The following is a 19,749-nucleotide window of genomic DNA, read 5'->3' as shown; positions in this document are numbered from 1 at the left end:
CTCCAGCAGAGAGTGGGTTGTACTCGTAAAGTAGAAGCAGGCGAGATTTCCAGCGAAAGACACCTCCCCCTTCTTCAGGTGTGAGGGTCTTCTGCTCAGAATGAAACGCTAAAATGTAATGTAGGCTCTGAATGGGTTCAATTATGATTTGGGCTTGATTAAGGTCGCTGCCTTTCATCTAAAACCCTACTTGAATCCTTCTAAACTAAAAATCAGTGTTCGTGAGTTCTAAATAAAGAGGTATCCAGGTAACAGTGAAACGGGCGGACAGTCTGGGGAGATCGCCCGTTTTCCATGTAAATAGTTCCCTGGTTCCGCACCCCTTGGTGTTTCTCTCGCTCTCTCTCGGGTCACCTGATCATTAGCTCGAAAGATTTCAGTGCTTTGTGTACAGATGCAGCCATTCAAAATGGGTGAGGTATTTCGCGGCATACCCCGGTGGGCGTGTCACAGTATCACGCAGTATCACGCAGTATCACGCGGTATCACGTGTGTCACGTGTGTCACGTGACTAACTATCCGGCGTCGCCTTGTAAAACCGCCAGGGGGAGCTTAACCTCTCATGTACAGCATTTGAGCCTTTAATTTGGAACTGTGTATTACAGCATGTTAATCATCAGTCATTAAAATGTTGGTATATATTATGAAAGCAAGATTGCTCAGTTGGACAGAAGTACACAACCTACCTTTATCAGAAATATTTATGCATCAAAGCCTTTACTGAAGATATTACTAATAGTATTAATAATGGATGACTTTGGACAAGCTGTATACTCAAAGTATAATTTCTTTAGCACATTTGTACAAGCACTTGGAATCTGTCCAAGCCATACTTTGTCAGGCATTTTGTTTTACTTCAACGGGGCATAAAAACTTCCTTGCTTTTAACAGGGCGTTTCATAATTTCTAGCTACGAAAATGATTTAAAATGCGACACCTATCATTCAACTAGAGCTTAAAATATCACAAGGAAAAATACACACCGGTATTCCATTTCTCCCTAAACATTGTAAGCTTCGAAGTCTTTAACTAACGTGAAACCGGAGTCAACAAGCATACTTTTAGAATTTGATTAAAAGGGAATATAATATGGAATCGCATATCTCAATAATTTAATAACGGTATGATTATATCCGTGTACTGCGGCAGAGCTATGTAGGGCTGTTTCGCCTGCCTGATCATGTGAGCTCCCTTGTAGCCTACTGGTCTAGGTGCGTGACCACCAGCTGGTAGGTTGGGTGTTCGAATCCAGCTGGTACTGGACTTTTCATTTTCATTTTTATTTATTTATTTTTTAATCGCGTAACATAAACATATTACCGTATGCAAACTGTACTGTATACAGTATGTATATGTATATTTAATGTCTTAACTGTGCCCGTTTAATTGAATTTAAAAAACATATTTAACACGAACATTAAGCTGCTTACATCTTCCGCCTGAGAACAGTCACCCGTTGCTACCCAACGCAGAATGGTGATTGGCTGACACCATCTGACACCCCTCTGATTGGAGAAAAAAGACGTGCTGGTGTGCTATACCAGGAAGAGGATTCTTTCCATTCAAAACGTGTATTTTAAAAGTTTAAGAAGTAAAAACCTTACAGCGTACACAGATTTCTAAACTGATCAGGATCGTTATCTTTGTCTTATGCATAATAATGTTCACCGCTCTGTCCAGCAAATTAATAATAAACTTTATTTTATATAGCGTTTTAAACGAATAAGAAATTAGATTGCTCATAAACCTAATCACTTGCTTTTTCTTTTTATTTAGGCTCAGATTTCAACTATAGATCGTATTATTAATAACCATAATAACAACCAACCAACAAAAACAACCATATAAACATAATGGTGGTGCTGGACCTTCCAGTTTTATTTATTTATTTTTTAATCGCGTAACATAAACATATTACCGTATGCAAACTGTACTGTATACAATCTTAACTGTGCCCGTTTAAGTATTGAATATTCATATCTAATTTTACCACTGAAGGGAAATCTTAACATAAACATACAGTATATGGCTGGTCTCGGTACTTTAAAGAAAAAAATACGCACCAGTATTCCATTTCTCCCTAAACATTGTAAGCTTCGAATGAAACCACTAAATAAAGACATAAATATAGAAATCTTAAGATTTGTTTTATTTAATGTTGGTAGCAGGATGAACTGTCAGAGTGTATATTTTGTCGCAAAGTTGCTACAAGATGTTAACAGTGAAAAAGGTATTTAGAAATGAGTTATTTCAAGATGAAAAAGAAAACATACACGAAACATGGTTTCATTACGACCAGAATCGTTCTTGAGATATTTTTAACTTGATTTACAGTATTTGAGAGGTATGTCTTAACACCGATACTACAGTGCTTAAGTACTGCTCACGTATATGTTTCTAGGTTTATATTATGCATTTCATACGGTCAAATTACTTTTGAGCAACTAATAAGAAGCGCGAAACGGTATGCGTTTTACTTTCGTTTTGTGCTGGGACCCGTGGATTGATTAGAGATATCAAGTACATACAAGTCATTTTTTAAATGTTGTAGTTCGTCTTGAAAAAATGTTACGAGTACATCATCTATCAACAATTACACAGGTTCTGTTTCCATATTGCGGATTTTGGTTAGGTACAGTATTATCAAATCCACTGGCGCTGTGTGTTACTTTACTGAGTCCCAATCTGTGATTGAAACCTGTAAAACCGGTTTAATTCGTCACAGCCAGCACTCTTCAGGTGTGAGGGTCTTCTGAATGAAACGCTAAAATGTTTGTGTATATTCTAATGGTAGTGGGGGCAGGGTGTGTGGGAACAGGTTTGTTCTTCACACCTGAAACATTTTCTCTGAAAGGATTTTCTTCGAAGTTTAACCGATCTTGTTACAGCATGTTACAGTTTACTATTATTAACCATATTCATTTTAAGTGCTTAATGTAAAATCTTGTAAAAATATATTTTCATTGTTCAAATATACATTAATATACATTAAGTCTGACTATCATATAATAAGTTAAATACAAAACTAAAGAAAAAATAGGGTTAAATATAATTCAAAATATTTTGCTAACAATGTTAACTGTTTATGAATAATAAAATGTATTAACTAAGGAGTAGGATGGCACAGTTGTTAGTATGTTTTTTGTTTTGTTTCTTTTTCATAAATACAACAGTAGTACCTGATGTCTCAGTGGCTTTCAAAATTAAATTATGCATGCAAACCTGTGAACTAGAAAGATAACTAAGATTTTAATACTAATTAAATGACCGCGGGCACTTCCCACCCCCCCCCCTACATTCTCAAAGTAGAACAGACTAACCTTCTAATGAAAGACGGTCCACCCCCCACGGACAGTAAAAGTGCCCACAGGCACTTAAACTTAATATGGTCAGTAACGGTAAACAGTAACATGGTAAGAAGGAGCACGTACAAACGTTTTCGAAATAACCACATGTAAGACTCTGATCCTAAAAATGTTTAGGGAGAAAGTGGAATACTGGTGTGCTTCCAGAAGAATCAGTATGGCTCAGAGATTAAATAAAACTTCACAGACATTAACGAAGAGCATAACGCGTGTACTGTATACACTGCAAGTACAACCCAACTCTCTGCAGGAGTGCTGGCTGTGACGAATTGAACCGGTTTCACGGGTATTTTCAAAGTAGGAGGCGAGATTTCCAGCGAAAGACACCCCCCCCCCCCTCAAAAACCCAGTAAATACAGTACTTACTAGTTAAAGGCTAGGCTCCCGACTACGGCGAAAGGAACCCTTCTTTCATTAGAAGACAATGAACATATTTTAGCCCTGAATGAATTAATAGCAAACATGGTTTACATAAAAGACATTTTTCCAAGAAAGTTTAGCCTTTGTCACTAATGAAACCACTAAATAAAGACATAAATAGAAAAATCTTAAGATTTTTAAAATACATGACTTTGCTAAAATTTATTTGAAAATAAAAACAATTACAACCGCCAGGGGAGAGAGAGAACAGGGGAGGGATGTTGGTTTTGCATAAGGGGCGGGGCTATGGAAAGTAGGTATGTTTGGGAATGTGTAGTTACATGTTCTGGCTGTTTGTGAATTATCGTTGTTGAGTATGGAGTGTTGAGGTATTGATTTTGTGTAATGCTTTATGTTGAAAATTGAGGTGGATTTTGTTTATGATAAACAGGATAAACTGGGATGGGAGGAAGGTTTGGTTTTGCATAAGGGGCGGGATTATGATAATTGGATGACTTTGCGAGTGTAAAATGGTTTGATTATTTGATTTTGTATTGTGGTTGTTATCTATGTTTTTGGTTGGTATTATGTTTATATGGTTGTTTTTGTTGGTTGGTTGTTATTATGGTTATTAATAATACGATCTATAGTTGAAATCTGAGCCTAAATAAAAAGAAAAAGCAAGTGATTAGGTTTATGAGCAATCTAATTACTTATTCGTTTAAAAAGCTATATAAAATAAAGTTTATTATTAATTTGCTGGACAGAGCGGTGAACATTATTATGCATGAGACAAAGATAACGATCCTGATCAGTTTAGAAATCTGTGTACGCTGTAAGGTTTTTACTTCTTAAACTTTTAAAATACACGTTTTGAATGGAAAGAATCCTCTTCCTGGTATAGCACACCAGCACGTCTTTTTTCTCCAATCAGAGGGGTGTCAGATGGTGTCAGCCAATCACCATTCTGCGTTGGGTAGCAACGGGTGACTGTTCTCAGGCGGAAGATGTAAGCAGCTTAATGTTCGTGTTAAATATGTTTTTTAAATTCAATTAAACGGGCACAGTTAAGACATTAAATATACATATACATACTGTATACAGTACAGTTTGCATACGGTAATATGTTTATGTTACGCGATTAAAAAATAAATAAATAAAAATGAAAATGAAAAGTCCAGTACCAGCTGGATTCGAACACCCAACCTACCAGCTGGTGGTCACGCACCTAGACCAGTAGGCTACAAGGGAGCTCACATGATCAGGCAGGCGAAACAGCCCTACATAGCTCTGCCGCAGTACACGGATATAATCATACCGTTATTAAATTATTGAGATACGCGATTCCATATTATATTCCCTTTTAATCAAATTCTAAAAGTATGCTTGTTGACTCCGGTATCACGTTAGTTAAAGACTTCGAAGCTTACAATGTTTAGGGAGAAATGGAATACTGGTGCGTATTTTTTTCTTTAAAGTACCAAGACCAGCCATATACTGTATGTTTACGTTCCAAAATTAATATCGTTTATGGCCTTCACACGCGTTACAGTATGCTCCTATTCTTTTTATGCTCAGCTACTAAGATTTCCCTTCAGTGGTAAAATTCAATATCTACAACGGGCACAGTAAAGACGTTTACAGTACAGTAAGTCTTTCTACGACAGACCAACGGACCACGAGTGCCCCTGTCGGTCAACCAATCACGCACCGCGGTATCGCGTGTCATCTTACCTGCGGTATCTGTACTGCGGTGTCTTTACCGCGCACTTTGAATGGCTGCATCTGTATATTCTAATGGTAGTGGGGGCAGGGTGTGTGGGAACAGGTTTGGTTGAAATTGCATTGGAGATCTATGTTCTTCACACCTGAAACATTTTCTCTGAAAGCATTTTCTTCTTAGTTTAACCGATCTTGTTACAGCATGTTACAGTTTACTATTATTAACCATATTAATTTTAAGTGCTTAATGTAAAATCTTGTAAAAATATATTTTCATTGTTCAAATATACATTAAGTCTGACTATCATATAATGAGTTAAATACAAAACTAAAGAAAAAATAGGGTTAAATATAATTCAAAATATTTTGCTAACAATGTTAACTGTTTAGGAATAATAAAATTTATTAACTAAGGAGTAGGATGGCACAGTTGTTAGTATGTTTTTTGTTTTGTTTCTTTTTCATAAATACAACAGTAGTACCTGATGTCTCAGTGGCTTTCAAAATTAAATTATGCATGCAAACCTGTGAACTAGAAAGATAACTAAGATATCCATCCATTTATAATGGTTGCAAAGTGGTTAGCATTGCTATCTTGCAGCACTGGGGTCCTAGGTTAAATTCCTGCCATCCTGTGTGTGTGGGGTTTACATGTTCTCTCTGGGTTACATGGTTTTTCTCCATATGTGTGATATGACTCCCTCTCGCACTCCAAAACATACTGGTAAGTTAATTGGTTTATGGGAAAACTGGCCCTGGTGTGTGTGTGTTTGTGTCTGTCTGTCCTGTGATGGACTGGCGCTATGTCTAGGGTGTATTCTGCCTTGTGTCCGTTGCTTACTGGGATAGGCTCCAAATCCTCTGTACTGGATAAAGAGATTAGAAATGGAAGTAAAGGCACTGTGTGGATGGAACTATACACAGTGTTAGAAACCCACTATGAAATGGCAGCATCTCACTGAGAATAAAATATTTTATAGTGCTGGCTTAAGGAAACAGCCTTTCCACCTCTCTTGCACATCAGTATCCATACCTAGTTATTTAAACAAATTGCCTCTAATTATAAACATCTTAATATGCTGGCTCTGTGGATCCGCATCAGCTATGTTTGCCCATTCCTTCAATTCATGTGCATCCAACACACAGTTCAATGCCAGCAACTACACATAATCTAAAATACAATCCTTATTTCAGTATCTATGTAAACATATAGTCTGTTAACTTCATCATCTTCATCAAAAGTATGCCTAACCCCATTAGGAAGTGTTCTTGTTATAAGTGTATTCCTCAGCTTTCCCCAAATTATCTTCTTCTTGCCAACATCTCTAGTCTTTTATCCTGCAATAACTCAGCCAACACTTAAATCTCCAAAAGCTGCTTGTGTTAATTTCTTTAAATCACAAATATCATGTGTAAATACTGGCCATGTAATACTCTGCATTGTGGAATAATAATTTATTTTAAAGGGAACTAGAGAAACTAAGAACTAGAGAAATCAAGAAAGGCTTTTTTTCTAGAATTAATAAATGCACATCCTGTTCACTGGGGAAATTAAATCCACACTGAGCAATCTTCAATATGTTCAGAATATGACAGCAAGAATCCTATCAGGGATGCATTACACCTGTTTTCAAGTCCTTGCACTGGTTACCTATCAGATTTCGAGTCAACTTCAAAATCCTTATCCTCCTTATATACTGTCCTACAACTGTTATTATTGATCACCGAATTATTGTACTTGACATGACTTCATTCAGCCTTTCCTGAACGTCTATGACAGGCAGAGAGAGTGCTGTTTCTGGTGCGATCTTTTGCAGCTGACATTTCACTGTTTTAAACGAACAAGAAATTAGATTGCTCATAAATCACTTATTCTATATAAACACAGCGTAATTGCCCTCCGAAAATCCTCTTTTTCTTGTTCGTTTTAGAGACCTTGATCGAAACTGATTTTAGATGTCAGAAAGGATTTATTTTCTCTGTATTTCCTACATTGCTTTGTCGAGATTTTAACTTTATATCTAACTTTATATCTAGGCTCAGATTTCAACTATAAATCGTACAGTAATTAATAGCAGTAAATACTGATGTTTTGCGCCCTCTTACCACAAAAATATATGTTTTGTAGTTGGGATTAACTTTTTTGTACGCGTAGCTACTCCGATTCGGACACCGAACAGTTAAAGATGGCGGCAAATCAGACACCCAGAGGAGGGGGGGGGGGGGGGCGTCTTCTCCATAACTAAAATGCCAAATAGGAGTGGCTTAAGTGACATACACAGTCGTGTAACTGACAGTTTGAGGTAGCCTATCGTGTAAATTTCGCTTTGTTGCTGATAGGTTAAGCTTTCGAAACTCTGCCCCAAAGTCATGTGACTGATTTTTCGCCCTGTTTCGTTGGTTAAACGCAATGATCACAAGCACCACCATGGTAACTGGGATGTGTAGTTTTTAATTCCGTTTGAATTATAACTGTACGTACTGTCTTCATATTTGGCCAGGGCTTTAAAGAGAAGGCGCGCCAAAAAATGTCGGTGCCGTCGTCTCCGCTTTAAAGGTACCCCCGTGCTGGAAGAATTTGACCTCAGAACGTTTGCCCAGCGTAGTTATAGTGGACAGAAAAACAAGAGTTCGCTGGCATTATATCCTAGAAGACACAGACCGGTGCCAGACCGGTAAATGCTTGATGAACTAGGGGTTGGACAGTTTCCAAGTGCTTGTACAATCGATGGAAATGTTCAAATAAATGTGCAAAAGAAATAAACAAAATAATCATTTATTTCTTTATCATATTGGCTAGCTAATGTCCTTTCTTTGCTAGTTAGTGGCTGTGTTTCTGCGTTGGGTAGCAACGGGTGACTGTTCTCAGGCGGAAGATGTAAACAATAATTAAATGTGATAAAGTATAGTTTGGATGTTTATACATTCATGTTAATCGTATTCTTGATTTATTTCAATAAGTGTTCATGTTTCATTTGCTAACTTAGAGCATATTGTGCAATGAAGAATAAAATAGCTGCATGACAAGTGACTTCCTTCTCTCAGTGGAAATTAAAAGGTAGCCTGATAAATTATAAGACAGTAAGAAAGGTTCCAATCAGGAGGAGACAATTCTTTCCATTTTTTTTGTTTGATTGCTGGTAGCAAACTGATCTGAGGATCTACTCCAGCTCTTTCTCTTTTTATCATACAGTAAATTTTATTTTCTTGCTTTCTGAAACACAATATAACAAAAAATAACCTCACAAACTCAAAGAAAAAATCCTTGCTCCCCCCCCTCCCCTTGGCAGTACTTCCTCCCATGCTTTTAACTAAGGACATCTAAAATACTGTCAAACAGCTACAATGGTATCTCTGTACAAGGCTTTGACTGTGTCAATCACAGCACCTACCGTTCCCTTACCAGCAACAACATGGATTCTAACACTCAGACATTAAAAAAAGTCAGGCCAAGAGAGAAAATACCGAGCTTTACAACATGCGGTACCAGTAACATTTTACCCACAGTAGACTCACCAACCAGATGTGTTTCAGTTTCTGTGATAAGCCTAGATTAATCATATCATCTCCTCTAGTAGGAGCACCAAGTGTAAACATATAACGTCCCTATTAAAAATAATGGCAAAACAGAAGTTCACTCTTTCTAGAACATACCTTCCTATGGACACTCCTAAAATGTATAAAATAGTGTCCACAGCATCTCATAATAGAGGCAAATGGGGAACTACAAACTCATTTCATACAATGCCATCCATGAGGGGTTAAATACCCCCTGAGAGAAATTAATTTCTGGATAATTCAATGGCTGTGATTTCTGGAATATGTATTATCCCAAATATTTTCAAAAGAAATTGAATCATTTCAATGAATCTGTGCCATTCAAGTACCTGCTCCAGACAGTAACCACTGCTAAGGGTTTATATGAAGCTTGCATTAAAAGACTTTAAAAAAATGTCATGTTCCCATAAAAAAGTCATGCCTTGGAGTATAGACCCCCAAAGGAATGCCATAGACTCAAACTGCAAAATAAACACATACAGAAAGAAAGTATTTGTATTGTAATTGCAAATCCTGGTACTGTATGAGTGATTGGTATGACTTTCCTCGTTACAAATCTCTTATTAGAATTTAAATTTCTCTGTAACTCCAGGTCAGAACAGAGAAAATGTAACTGCCTTAAGGAGTTTACGATTATGAAAAATAGAAGGATAAGCATGATACGTATATCTTCTGTCATTTTCTAAGTCATGTTACTGAGCACCAAATCTTATTGAGAATATGAATCCATTTAAGGTTTATACCATTAAAGTAACGGTTTATTCCATGCTGAAAATGTTTGTACCAGACTTTTTTGAGGCCTGTTTAATTGTCTGAAGTCTGATGTTGTAAATTTTATTGTTAAAAAGATCCATGAAAATGTCACTACTAAAGTTAGCTGGTACTGTTGGTATTGTAAGTGGCAAGTAGAGCTCATATTTTAGATTTTGTGTAGTTGCTAGCGTTGAACTGTGTGTTGGATGCACATGAATTGAAGGAATGGGCAAACATAGCTGATGCGGATCCACAGAGCCAGCATATTAAGATGTTTATAATTAGAGGCAATTTGTTTAAATAACTAGGTATGGATACTGATGTGCAAGAGAGGTGGAAAGGCTGTTTCCTTAAGCCAGCACTATAAAATGTTTTATTCTCAGTGAGATGCTGCCATTTCATAGTGGGTTTCTAACACTGTGTATAGTTCCATCCACACAGTGCCTTTACTTCCATCCATTTCTAATCTCTTTATCCAGTACAGAGGATTTGGAGCCTATCCCAGTAAGCGACGGACACAAGGCAGAATACACCCTGGACATAGCGCCAGTCCATCACAGGACAGACAGACACAAACACACACACACCAGGGCCAGTTTAAATCTAACCTCAGAACCTTTCTTTTCAGAAGACTTAGTGTCTGTATCTGCTTCATTTTCTAATTTTGGTAGCACCTCTAACTGCTTGTCTTTCTTATATGCATTTACTTTGTAATCTGTGGTCCTTTTATCTGTTTTTACATCTACTGTATTGCTTTGAGATGCCATCTTTAATGGTGATATATCAAATAAAGTTTTTTATTATTGTTATAGGGAAACATGATCAGATTTTCCCTGGTTCAGAAAAAAAGATCTAAAGTATACTAGTTTGTCACTCTTCTCATTCCCTTTTCTAAATGAGTTTTCATACTAATCTGATCAATCTAACTGCCAGTTTTCTGTGCTTTCTCTATCCTGCTAGATTTGCAATTATTCTGAAAATTTTCATCTTGAAATAACTCATTTCTAAATACCTTTTTCACTGTTAACATCTTGCAGCAACTCTGCGACAAAATATACACTCTGACAGTTCATCCTGCTACCAACATTAAATAAAACAAATCTTAAGATTTCTATATTTATGTCTTTATTTAGTGGTTTCATTAGTGACAAAGGCTAAACTTTCTTGGGAAAATGTCTTTTATGTGTTGCGGAAAAAACTGACTTGCTTTAACAAAATATGTTTACAAATCCTTTCACCTGGCATTTTCGTAGTTAGAAATTATGGAACGCTCTGTTAAAAGCAAGGGAGTTTTTATGTCCGTTGCAGTTCTTTTGCAACATGAATATAATTATATCGTTATTAATTTCTTGAGATACGCGATTCCATATTATATTCCCTTTTAATCAAATTCTAAAAGTATGCTTGTTGACTCCGGTATCGCGTTAGTTAAAGACTTCGATGCTTAAAATGTTTAGGGAGAAATGGAATACTGGTGTGTATGTTTTCTTTAAATTACCGAGACCAGCCATATACTGTATGTTTAAGTTCCAAAATTAATATCGTTTATGGACTTCACACGCATTGCAGTATGCTCCTATTCTTTTTATGCTCAGGCACTAAGTAAAAGGAGATGCTTCATATTGCTTGACTAATTTTAAAAACTAAGTTAGAAATGCAGACGCTCCCTCGGTGCGCTGCTCTGGTGTGCCGGCTCTTACACAGTGCCTGTCTGCCGTAAGCGTTACAATATACATACCCAACACTGCTTGTCCCATCTGTCATGCAAATAAAACACCTTGAATTGAATTGAATTGAGGGGAGAGGGGGGGAATACTAAAGCCAATACTGGCTCAATACCCTCAATGGGCTTTGACGTGCTAATGCGTTGGTTTAACAGTCCGGGTGTGGCAGGCTTCCAATGTCAACTCGACTCGATTGGAAGACAATGAACGTATTTTGTGATATTTAGAAATATAAATTTGTTTGGTGCGAGTAAGGTTTTATTTAATCTCTGACCAAGGGAAACGTTTCATTTTTTCAAAGAAATGTTTGTTAAAAAATAAAGTCATAGTTCCATGGGATTCAATCACAGACCATGTGACATGGGAGTCAGGAAACTAACACACAGCGCCACCGGATTTAATAACGCAATAAAAACGCTATAAAATAATGTGACTAGGCACAGAAAAAGTTTACAGCACAGTACAATAATAAATGCTGACCATGACTTTAGAAGCATAAATTACCTTACACTCAATTTAAACACAAGCTGTCTTTCTGTATGAACCTCTAAGCTGGTTCACACAGAAAATGTAGAAATGCATTAGCCTGATTATGATTAAAAAACACATAATTAAACACGCGTTTACGATTTAAATCAGAACACGATTTAAATCAATATAAATGTTTATATTGTAACGCATACTGTCCAGCCTCCATTTCTCTATAAAAATTTACTCTGTTGCACACACACACACACAATAGAAGCAGGAACCGCTGTCAGAAGGGAAGATATGTTCAAAATATCGCAAATATCGATCATGTTGCGATATTTTGAAATATAAAAGTCAATTGATTGTCCATAATATCACTATTCTATTTTTTCGAAGAAATGTTTGTTAAAAGAAAAGTCCAGCACCAGCTGGATTCGAACACACAACCTGCCAGTTGGTAGTCACGCACCTAGACCAGTAGGCTACAAGACAGCTCGCATGAACAGGCAGGCGAAACAGCCCTACACAGTCCTGTCGCAGTACAAGGATATAATCATACCGTTATTAAATTCTTTAGATACGCGATTCCATATTATATTCCCTTTTAATCAAATTCTAAAAGTATGCTTGTTGACTCCGGTATCACGTTAGTTAAAGACTTCGAAGCTTAAAATGTTTAGGGAGAAATGGAATACTGGTGTGTATTTTTTTCTTTAAAGTACCAAGACCAGCTATATACTGTATGTTTATGTTCCAAAATTAATATCGTTTATGACCTTCAGATGCGTTATGCTCCTCTTCTTTTTATGCTCAGCTACTTAAATTTCCCTTTAGTGGTAAAATTCCATATAAATATTCAAAACTAAGCGGATTGAAATGTGCACAGTAAAGACATTAAATGATTAAATCTTTTCACTACCAACCAATGCACCACGAGTGCCCCTGTCGGTCATTTTGGCCAGCCAATCACTTGCCCTGCGGTGCCCTACGGTGCCCTGCGTGTTGGTTACTGTACCGCGGGTTTTTACCGCTCATTTTGAATGGCTGCATCTGTATGTCACCAGAGGGGAGAGGAAAAGCAAAAGGTTATGGCAAAGCGAGGCAGGAAATGTGCCTTGATATTTTTTAGAACAGTCTGTGGATAAGCACTAAAGACCAACACAAATGTGAAAAAAGAAGAATTTCTGCAGAAGTATTACAGTACATGCAATAATATTCTGCTAAAGCAACAGCAACAGTAATGGTAACGCAACCATTAACTAACTAAGTGTACCAAGTGTAACTACTTTAGTGTAATGGATTTCTGAGGTTGTTAATGGACTTGTTTATAATAAAAGCTGTGTGAAATCATAATTTTGAATTTTAATTTAAAGCAGTCTAATCAAATAAAAACTATTTTACTAGAAATGCAAACAGTTTATATGGTTCCTTAACTAGTTCTTTTGTCATTGTTATTCTGTAGACCAGCAATGTGAAGTGGCAATAAAATAAAAGCTATTTGTATCTTCACTAATATAAAAATTATAATGCACAAACAAATACCTATTATTAAATAATGTATTCAAGTTTGTTCTTGTAGTCAGCTTTCCATCAAATCCATGTTATTTTCAAAGAACAAAAATCGATAATATTAAGACAAACATTTGTAACATCTGAATCATTTATACATCAGATTGACTTCAACCTCAGGATTAAAATGACTTTTAAAATGTTTAATGAGAAACATACATCTACTTAATGCCAAGGATACTTACTGAGCCCTTAACGGTAGTATGATGCTGGTATACGACTGCAGTTCTGCTAGTTAGCTAGTTCTGCCAAATTAAAAAATATAAAAAAGTTTTACTGGGCCTTCAAAGAAATTGTTAATGTGTAAACAGATATCACATTGAAAATACTGTAATGTTTTCTATATAACAGTAGTAGCATGCTGAAAAAAACATATTATCATTTTAGGATGCCAGGTGGTTTTAATCCAGCTATGAATGGATATACAGTATGTTTATTAATGTATATGAGGTGAGAGAAATTGTTACCTCTGAGAGTTCATTAAGAAAGTTAAGGAGGTGAAAATAAGATAAAAAATAGTTCAAAATAGGTAAAAAAAAATGCTTATGTATAGTAAAAATACGAATTCTGATTGTTTCTTTTCATAATGGGAACTGTTTTAAAAGGTGGACTGATGGATCAAGAAAATCCCTTCTTATTAAACTAAGAGAAGACATCATCAGTAAAAATGTGATCAGTGGTCCACTGGACAAAGTGCTTGAAAGGTAAGGCTCTGTTTTTGTTCTGTTAATAAGAAATATGTTTGCACTTCAAATTAACATTTGCATTAAAGGTGACAGAATATTAGAAACAACACTTGACTCCAATAATGACATTTAAAGTAAAGCAAATTCCTGGTTACAATGAAAGAAATGTTGAGTCACAACTAAAAAACTAGACAACTCATTTACAGTGTGTCTGATGAAAGTAAAATAACATTTTACAGGGATGTGACATTGTCTGATACTCTTCAGTCTGAAACATCAGAGAAACTTCAACTGATTATATCTGAATATATTTTGACAGTGTCTTTCTCTATCTCCATCATCAAGGCAGACGATTGCTTTTAATTTTCTATAGATTGAGCAAACAATGTTAATAATAAATTGTTTATCTCTAATCTTTAGACTCCCTCAGTATGTTTTAGAAAATGTTCAGAATTCATAACTATTTCTCTTTCAGTTCATTGGTATGCAGCAAAAGCATAGATTTGTTCTGAGTAGAGTTCTTTTTCCTTAATGTTTTGATTCTCAATATTGATAAACTATGAATGTTTTCTAGCAAGGCAACTGGTAGCTGCTAATAAATATTCAAAAGCTGTTAAAAGCCTGTTTCCCTGATGGTTGAGATCAGCATATCTACATTTCCAAGTGGACACAGAAAACGTTTTATGCTACCGTCAGAAATATTTTAATAATGAATTAACAGACATCTTAGCATGTGCACCAACAAAATGAGTATTTAAACTTTCAGATCCATGACATTTTATGGACTCCTTATCTGTAACTTTGAAGTATACTTATAACAAACTCAGGACAGCACAAATCTTAAAACTGTCTTAAAAATACTTAGTCATTTGTACAAACCCCATAAGAAAAAAAAGGGAAAACAGTAAACCATATATATCCATGCATAGTTGTGAAAGATCAGATTTCTGTACCCCAAATGCTATTCTGTCTGCTCTATAATGTGCTTATTTCCCATGTGACTGAAGCAGATGCTTCACAGAATTAAAAGGCTGGCATCACTGCAAAAATCTATTACTGATTGTGGTGGTTTTTATTTAAAAAGCTTTTAAAATTATTTTTCCATATTTTTTTCTCAGTATGAAACAGCTGGCTATTTGGAATCCATCTTTCTCAAATGTCAACCTAATGTTTTAGATTAATGCTTGTTGTATCTCATGATTATTTATAAAATGTTCCTGTTGGCCCGTCTCAGTTCGAACTCAGCTGTATTTGTCCTGAAAACAAATATTACTGCCAGATTTTTCAGCACCTCTCATTTTTCTTTTCTTCTGTTCTTGTTCTTGCATGAGGCCACTATAACATTTTATTCAGGTGGTTATATACATTATATATACATATATGTTAATACCATAAGACAAATATAGTTGTTGAAAAAGTGAGTAATGGTAATGGTGTATTCCAGGTATGTACAGTTGTGTAATATGAATTTTTCAATTAAAAAAGTCGTTTTAATAGATTTGCTTTTGAATTTTATACACCGCAATTATCATATTATCATCAGAATTATTATTTACAGTATGTCTTACAGATTTTATACTGTTCATTTTATAGCATGTGTAATTATAGTTTTCAATGGGCATTTTGCATTTTTCAAATCTGCGTTGCTGATTAATAGTTCTGCCCTGGGTGTTCTTAAAAATGTAACCAATATACTTCATAAGCATTAACTTAACAAGTAAAGGTTGAATACAATACCTAGTTCAAAACCCATTAAAAATTCAATATACTGTAACACAATATAAATGCAAACACTTGTGAAATGCATTCAGTTAGTGTGCACATCCCTGTTGTGAATAATTCCTGACAGCTCTACGAGTGCCTTTAACAAAAAGTACAGTAATACTATTAGGTACTATTGTAGTGAATTAAAAAAAAAACTAAGCCTCTTCAGTTATAAATAAGTATTGTTCTATCCCAATATAACAACAAAGTCGAACATCACAAATCAGTTATATTATTACTAATAAGAGTTTTCTGGAGAGTACGTTTTCTGTTATTTGATATATGGATCTGAAAAACACATTTCGTCAGATTTCTAAGTACATTTGATTTCTGTTTCATTTTCAGGGTTTTGATGAAAAAACAGGTTGATGTGGAAACTTCAAGAAGTGTCCGAAACAGTGCTGTCCAGAACATTATAGAAGATCAGTGTTCCGATCCAGCAGCAGAAATCCTGGACCTACATGACACAGGAGAGAAAGTGTTTGTTTTTCGTTTTGAGTCAGAACAGAAAGACTTTTCAGACACAATTTGTAAAAAGAAGAAAAAAAGGAGCTTCCTAAACTTCAAAAAAGCCACAGTTGCTAATATAGACTGAAAATAAATGTATCTTTTCCATCCTGACCTTTAAGTTGGAAAATCTGGAGCTATGTATATAATATGATAACTGTCTCTTGAATTATATATACTTATTTGTAATACAATGGTTCTGTTGATAATTTTTAGTGTAAATATTATCACATGATGCTGTGAATTTATGTGTCTTCAATTACAACACAGCTGTACCACAATGAAACCAGATCTTGAGTGATAACAAAAGCTCAGAAAAGCTGTTTTTAGATCAACACTACAATCGACTGTATTACACTAGCTATCCAGGAGGTTATACTGTTCCCTCTGGGCTCAACAATTAAAGCTATGTCTCAGTGAATGAATGGTAGTATTGTAGTGTGTTTCTCAGACATTATAATTAAAAATTCCTTAATATTGTTTTTTAGGAGTAGAGAGGCAAAAGCTGTTTTTATTACTCTGTCTAAATTAAGACAATATCAACCCCTATAGAAATTTTGTCTTTTCTTCCCACTGTCTTTTCTTCTCACCGTATTTTCTATGTAATCCATTTGATCATATGTTAGTTACAAATAATAAAGTAATAGACTCCTATATTTCTCAATCACTGCCCATCCCCATTGGTGTTTTCAGTTAATATAACATTATGTTGTGGAATTAGATTTAATTTTACATTCAAGTACATTTAATGTACAGTATGACAGAAATGTGTTAATCAAACTCCAGATGACCTAATGATGTATCCAGATGACCTAATGATGTTTCAAATATATATATTTTTTTCAAAAACTGTACCTCAGAAAGGAGTTCTATCCATAAAAAAGATAATTTAATCAATTATTTTATAAGTAATAGTAAAAAGTGATGAAAGTAAAATTATAAATTTGAAATCACAGACTTTAATGTAGGAATTGTATGGATTTCTGGGAAAGCTTTCTAATTTAAGCTATAAATCTGGTTAGATATCCCTAAATTTAAGTGGTCTATTGGTAAAAAACTAAGAAGCTAAATATTTAATGGCCAATTAAAAACTATTAGGTTGTTTCCTGTTCAGTGTAAATTATAAATATAAAAATATTGGAGGTAAAAGTCCATCTTTGCATATGGTAAGCTATTCTCTTTTTGTGGGTAACTAAATTAAATCAATCTTTTATTTAACTTTTATTTGTTTAATTTCAGATTTATTTCTAATGAAATAAAGATTTATTTCTCCATTCATGGGATGTTGCAAACAATAGACTCAAGATAGGAAGACTTTACCTTCAGATGCAGCCATGTAGAATGTAGTAATTCACATTAGCACGTATACTGGTTTCAGCATGCATATTTTTCAAATGGTTCCTTCATTTGATGTTTTTTTTCTTAGTCTACTATTCATATATCTTGAAAATAGAATGTATTTATGTTATATAATCATTTTAAATAATTGCCTAGCTTCCATTTTAAAATGTAACATGACTGTCCAGTATTTGTTTTTCTGAAAAGATCATTACATGCCATAAATGAAGCTGCACCTTAATTTTTTCATGTGCCTGGTTTTACGGAAATTCTCAGAAAACAAGACATTTCACAGAGTGGCTATAAACTAATCAAAACAACTGAAATGGTTTATATTGCAATTTCCCATTATATTGTTGAGATAGCTCTGCTCAAAACACTTTAATATTATCTGTGATTGCTTGCAAAACAATGGTTTGAATAACGTCATCCAGCTAGATAAAGAAGTGTTAAAGGATTATGCTAATACTTTAGCTGACAAACAGTTTGGGATATCTGTGGATAATACTTCACAGAATTCTTTAATGTGTGTGGCACATTGGAAAATGTAGTTTTTTGCCCATATATTTTGCTCATGTGCAATTAAAAACGACATGCTTGGTGGAAGAGATAAGATAAGATCACTTTATTAGCCATATACAATTTCTTTCATTAGGAATTTGTATTTTTAGCATACCCCAGCTTGCTCTCCATGACACACACAGTCACACAGATGGGGAGAGAGAAGCATGACACACAGCTTCAGCCATTTACACGGCACCCCTGGAGTAGCTGGGGTTAAGGGCCTTGCTCAGGGGCCCAGCGGAGTAGGATTCCTCTGTCAGCTGCAGGATTTGAACGGGCAACCTTCTAGCCACAGTGCCACAATGCTTTAAAAAAGTAATGTTAATAATAAATTCCACTCACAAAATCCAAAAGTATTGTAAATATTTGTTCTTTGTCTTTTTCCCTGCATGACTGCATGAGGTGTGCCTTACTGTACAGTTTTTATTTGTTCTAAATGGGATTCGATCTAATGAATGGAGCCTGAATCCATTAGATTTAAAGCTCTTATGTTACATCTCTGTGTTTGGTACTTTAACAGTACTGTAACATTCATGTACTGAAAGCCTACTTCTCTAAATCCACTTAATATGGAATCATGTAACAAAAGGGAAATTTTGGTGGCTTTAAATAAAAATAACTAAAATATACAAATATTTCTGAATGATATTATCTGTATTTATTTATGAATATAAATATAGTATAATTATATAGTTAATGGTGGTAGCTGAAAATAAAAATAAGGTACAAAACAGCATTCCACCTTATTCATAAACATTTTCTTCATTGAATATGAACACTTTCCTATGAACACTTGCAAGGTTCAAATTAAAAACAATAAACAATATATAATTGAACAAATGTAGGTTATATACATTCTTTTAAACCACCAAGGCTGTCCAGGACCTGCAGAACCCAAGGAAGCTGAACCGTGGATTTCTGCGAGGTGTGGTTTTTGCAGGCATTGATTGCTTCAGTTTTCGCAATCCGCCTTCTTCTATGAGGCTTTCTCCAGAGCCATCTATTGTTATGAAATTATCTGTTCTTTTTTTGGTTAACTTTTTAATTACATATCACCTCAAATATGAAAATGTTTCCTCAAAAGTTTTTTGTGTATTTTAGAATTCAATTGAATTGATTAATTTTAATTAATTTGAAATTAATTATTGCTGTTATCAGCTACTGTTTGTTACTCATAAGTCAACTGTGTTACTTATAAATGTATTTAACAAGAATAGTATTTTAATTATCTATTTTGTTTGGTTTGTATTGTACAAAAAGGGGAATATTATCTAATTTGCTCAAATTGCTGAAAATGTTCATTTAAATGTCACTTTTATGACAAAAGTAGTACCACAATGTTTATTTAGAATTTCATATTAAATAGAT

General features: G+C 34.9%; 1 protein-coding gene across 2 annotated transcripts in view; it reads left to right on the top strand.

Annotated features, from left to right (window-relative positions):
- evc2 (EvC ciliary complex subunit 2) overlaps nucleotides 1-17,143 on the top strand; it is a 122,157-nt gene extending 105,014 nt beyond the window's left edge. For both annotated transcript variants that reach the window (XM_088628807.1, XM_088628800.1), the window contains exons 21-22: nucleotides 14,128-14,226; nucleotides 16,318-17,143. In XM_088628807.1, coding sequence (XP_088484933.1) covers nucleotides 14,128-14,226; nucleotides 16,318-16,567 — 349 coding nt within the window. In that variant the 3' untranslated portion in view covers nucleotides 16,568-17,143. The remainder of the gene's footprint in view (nucleotides 1-14,127; nucleotides 14,227-16,317) is intronic.
- The last annotated feature ends 2,606 nt before the right edge of the window (nucleotides 17,144-19,749 follow it).

This window comes from Lepisosteus platostomus, chromosome 1 (assembly GCF_059453375.1).
Source record: "Lepisosteus platostomus isolate fLepPlt1 chromosome 1, fLepPlt1.hap1, whole genome shotgun sequence".
NCBI lineage: Eukaryota > Metazoa > Chordata > Actinopteri > Semionotiformes > Lepisosteidae > Lepisosteus > Lepisosteus platostomus.
Note: the sequence above shows the minus strand (reverse complement) of the source record. Positions and strands in the feature narration are given on the sequence as shown.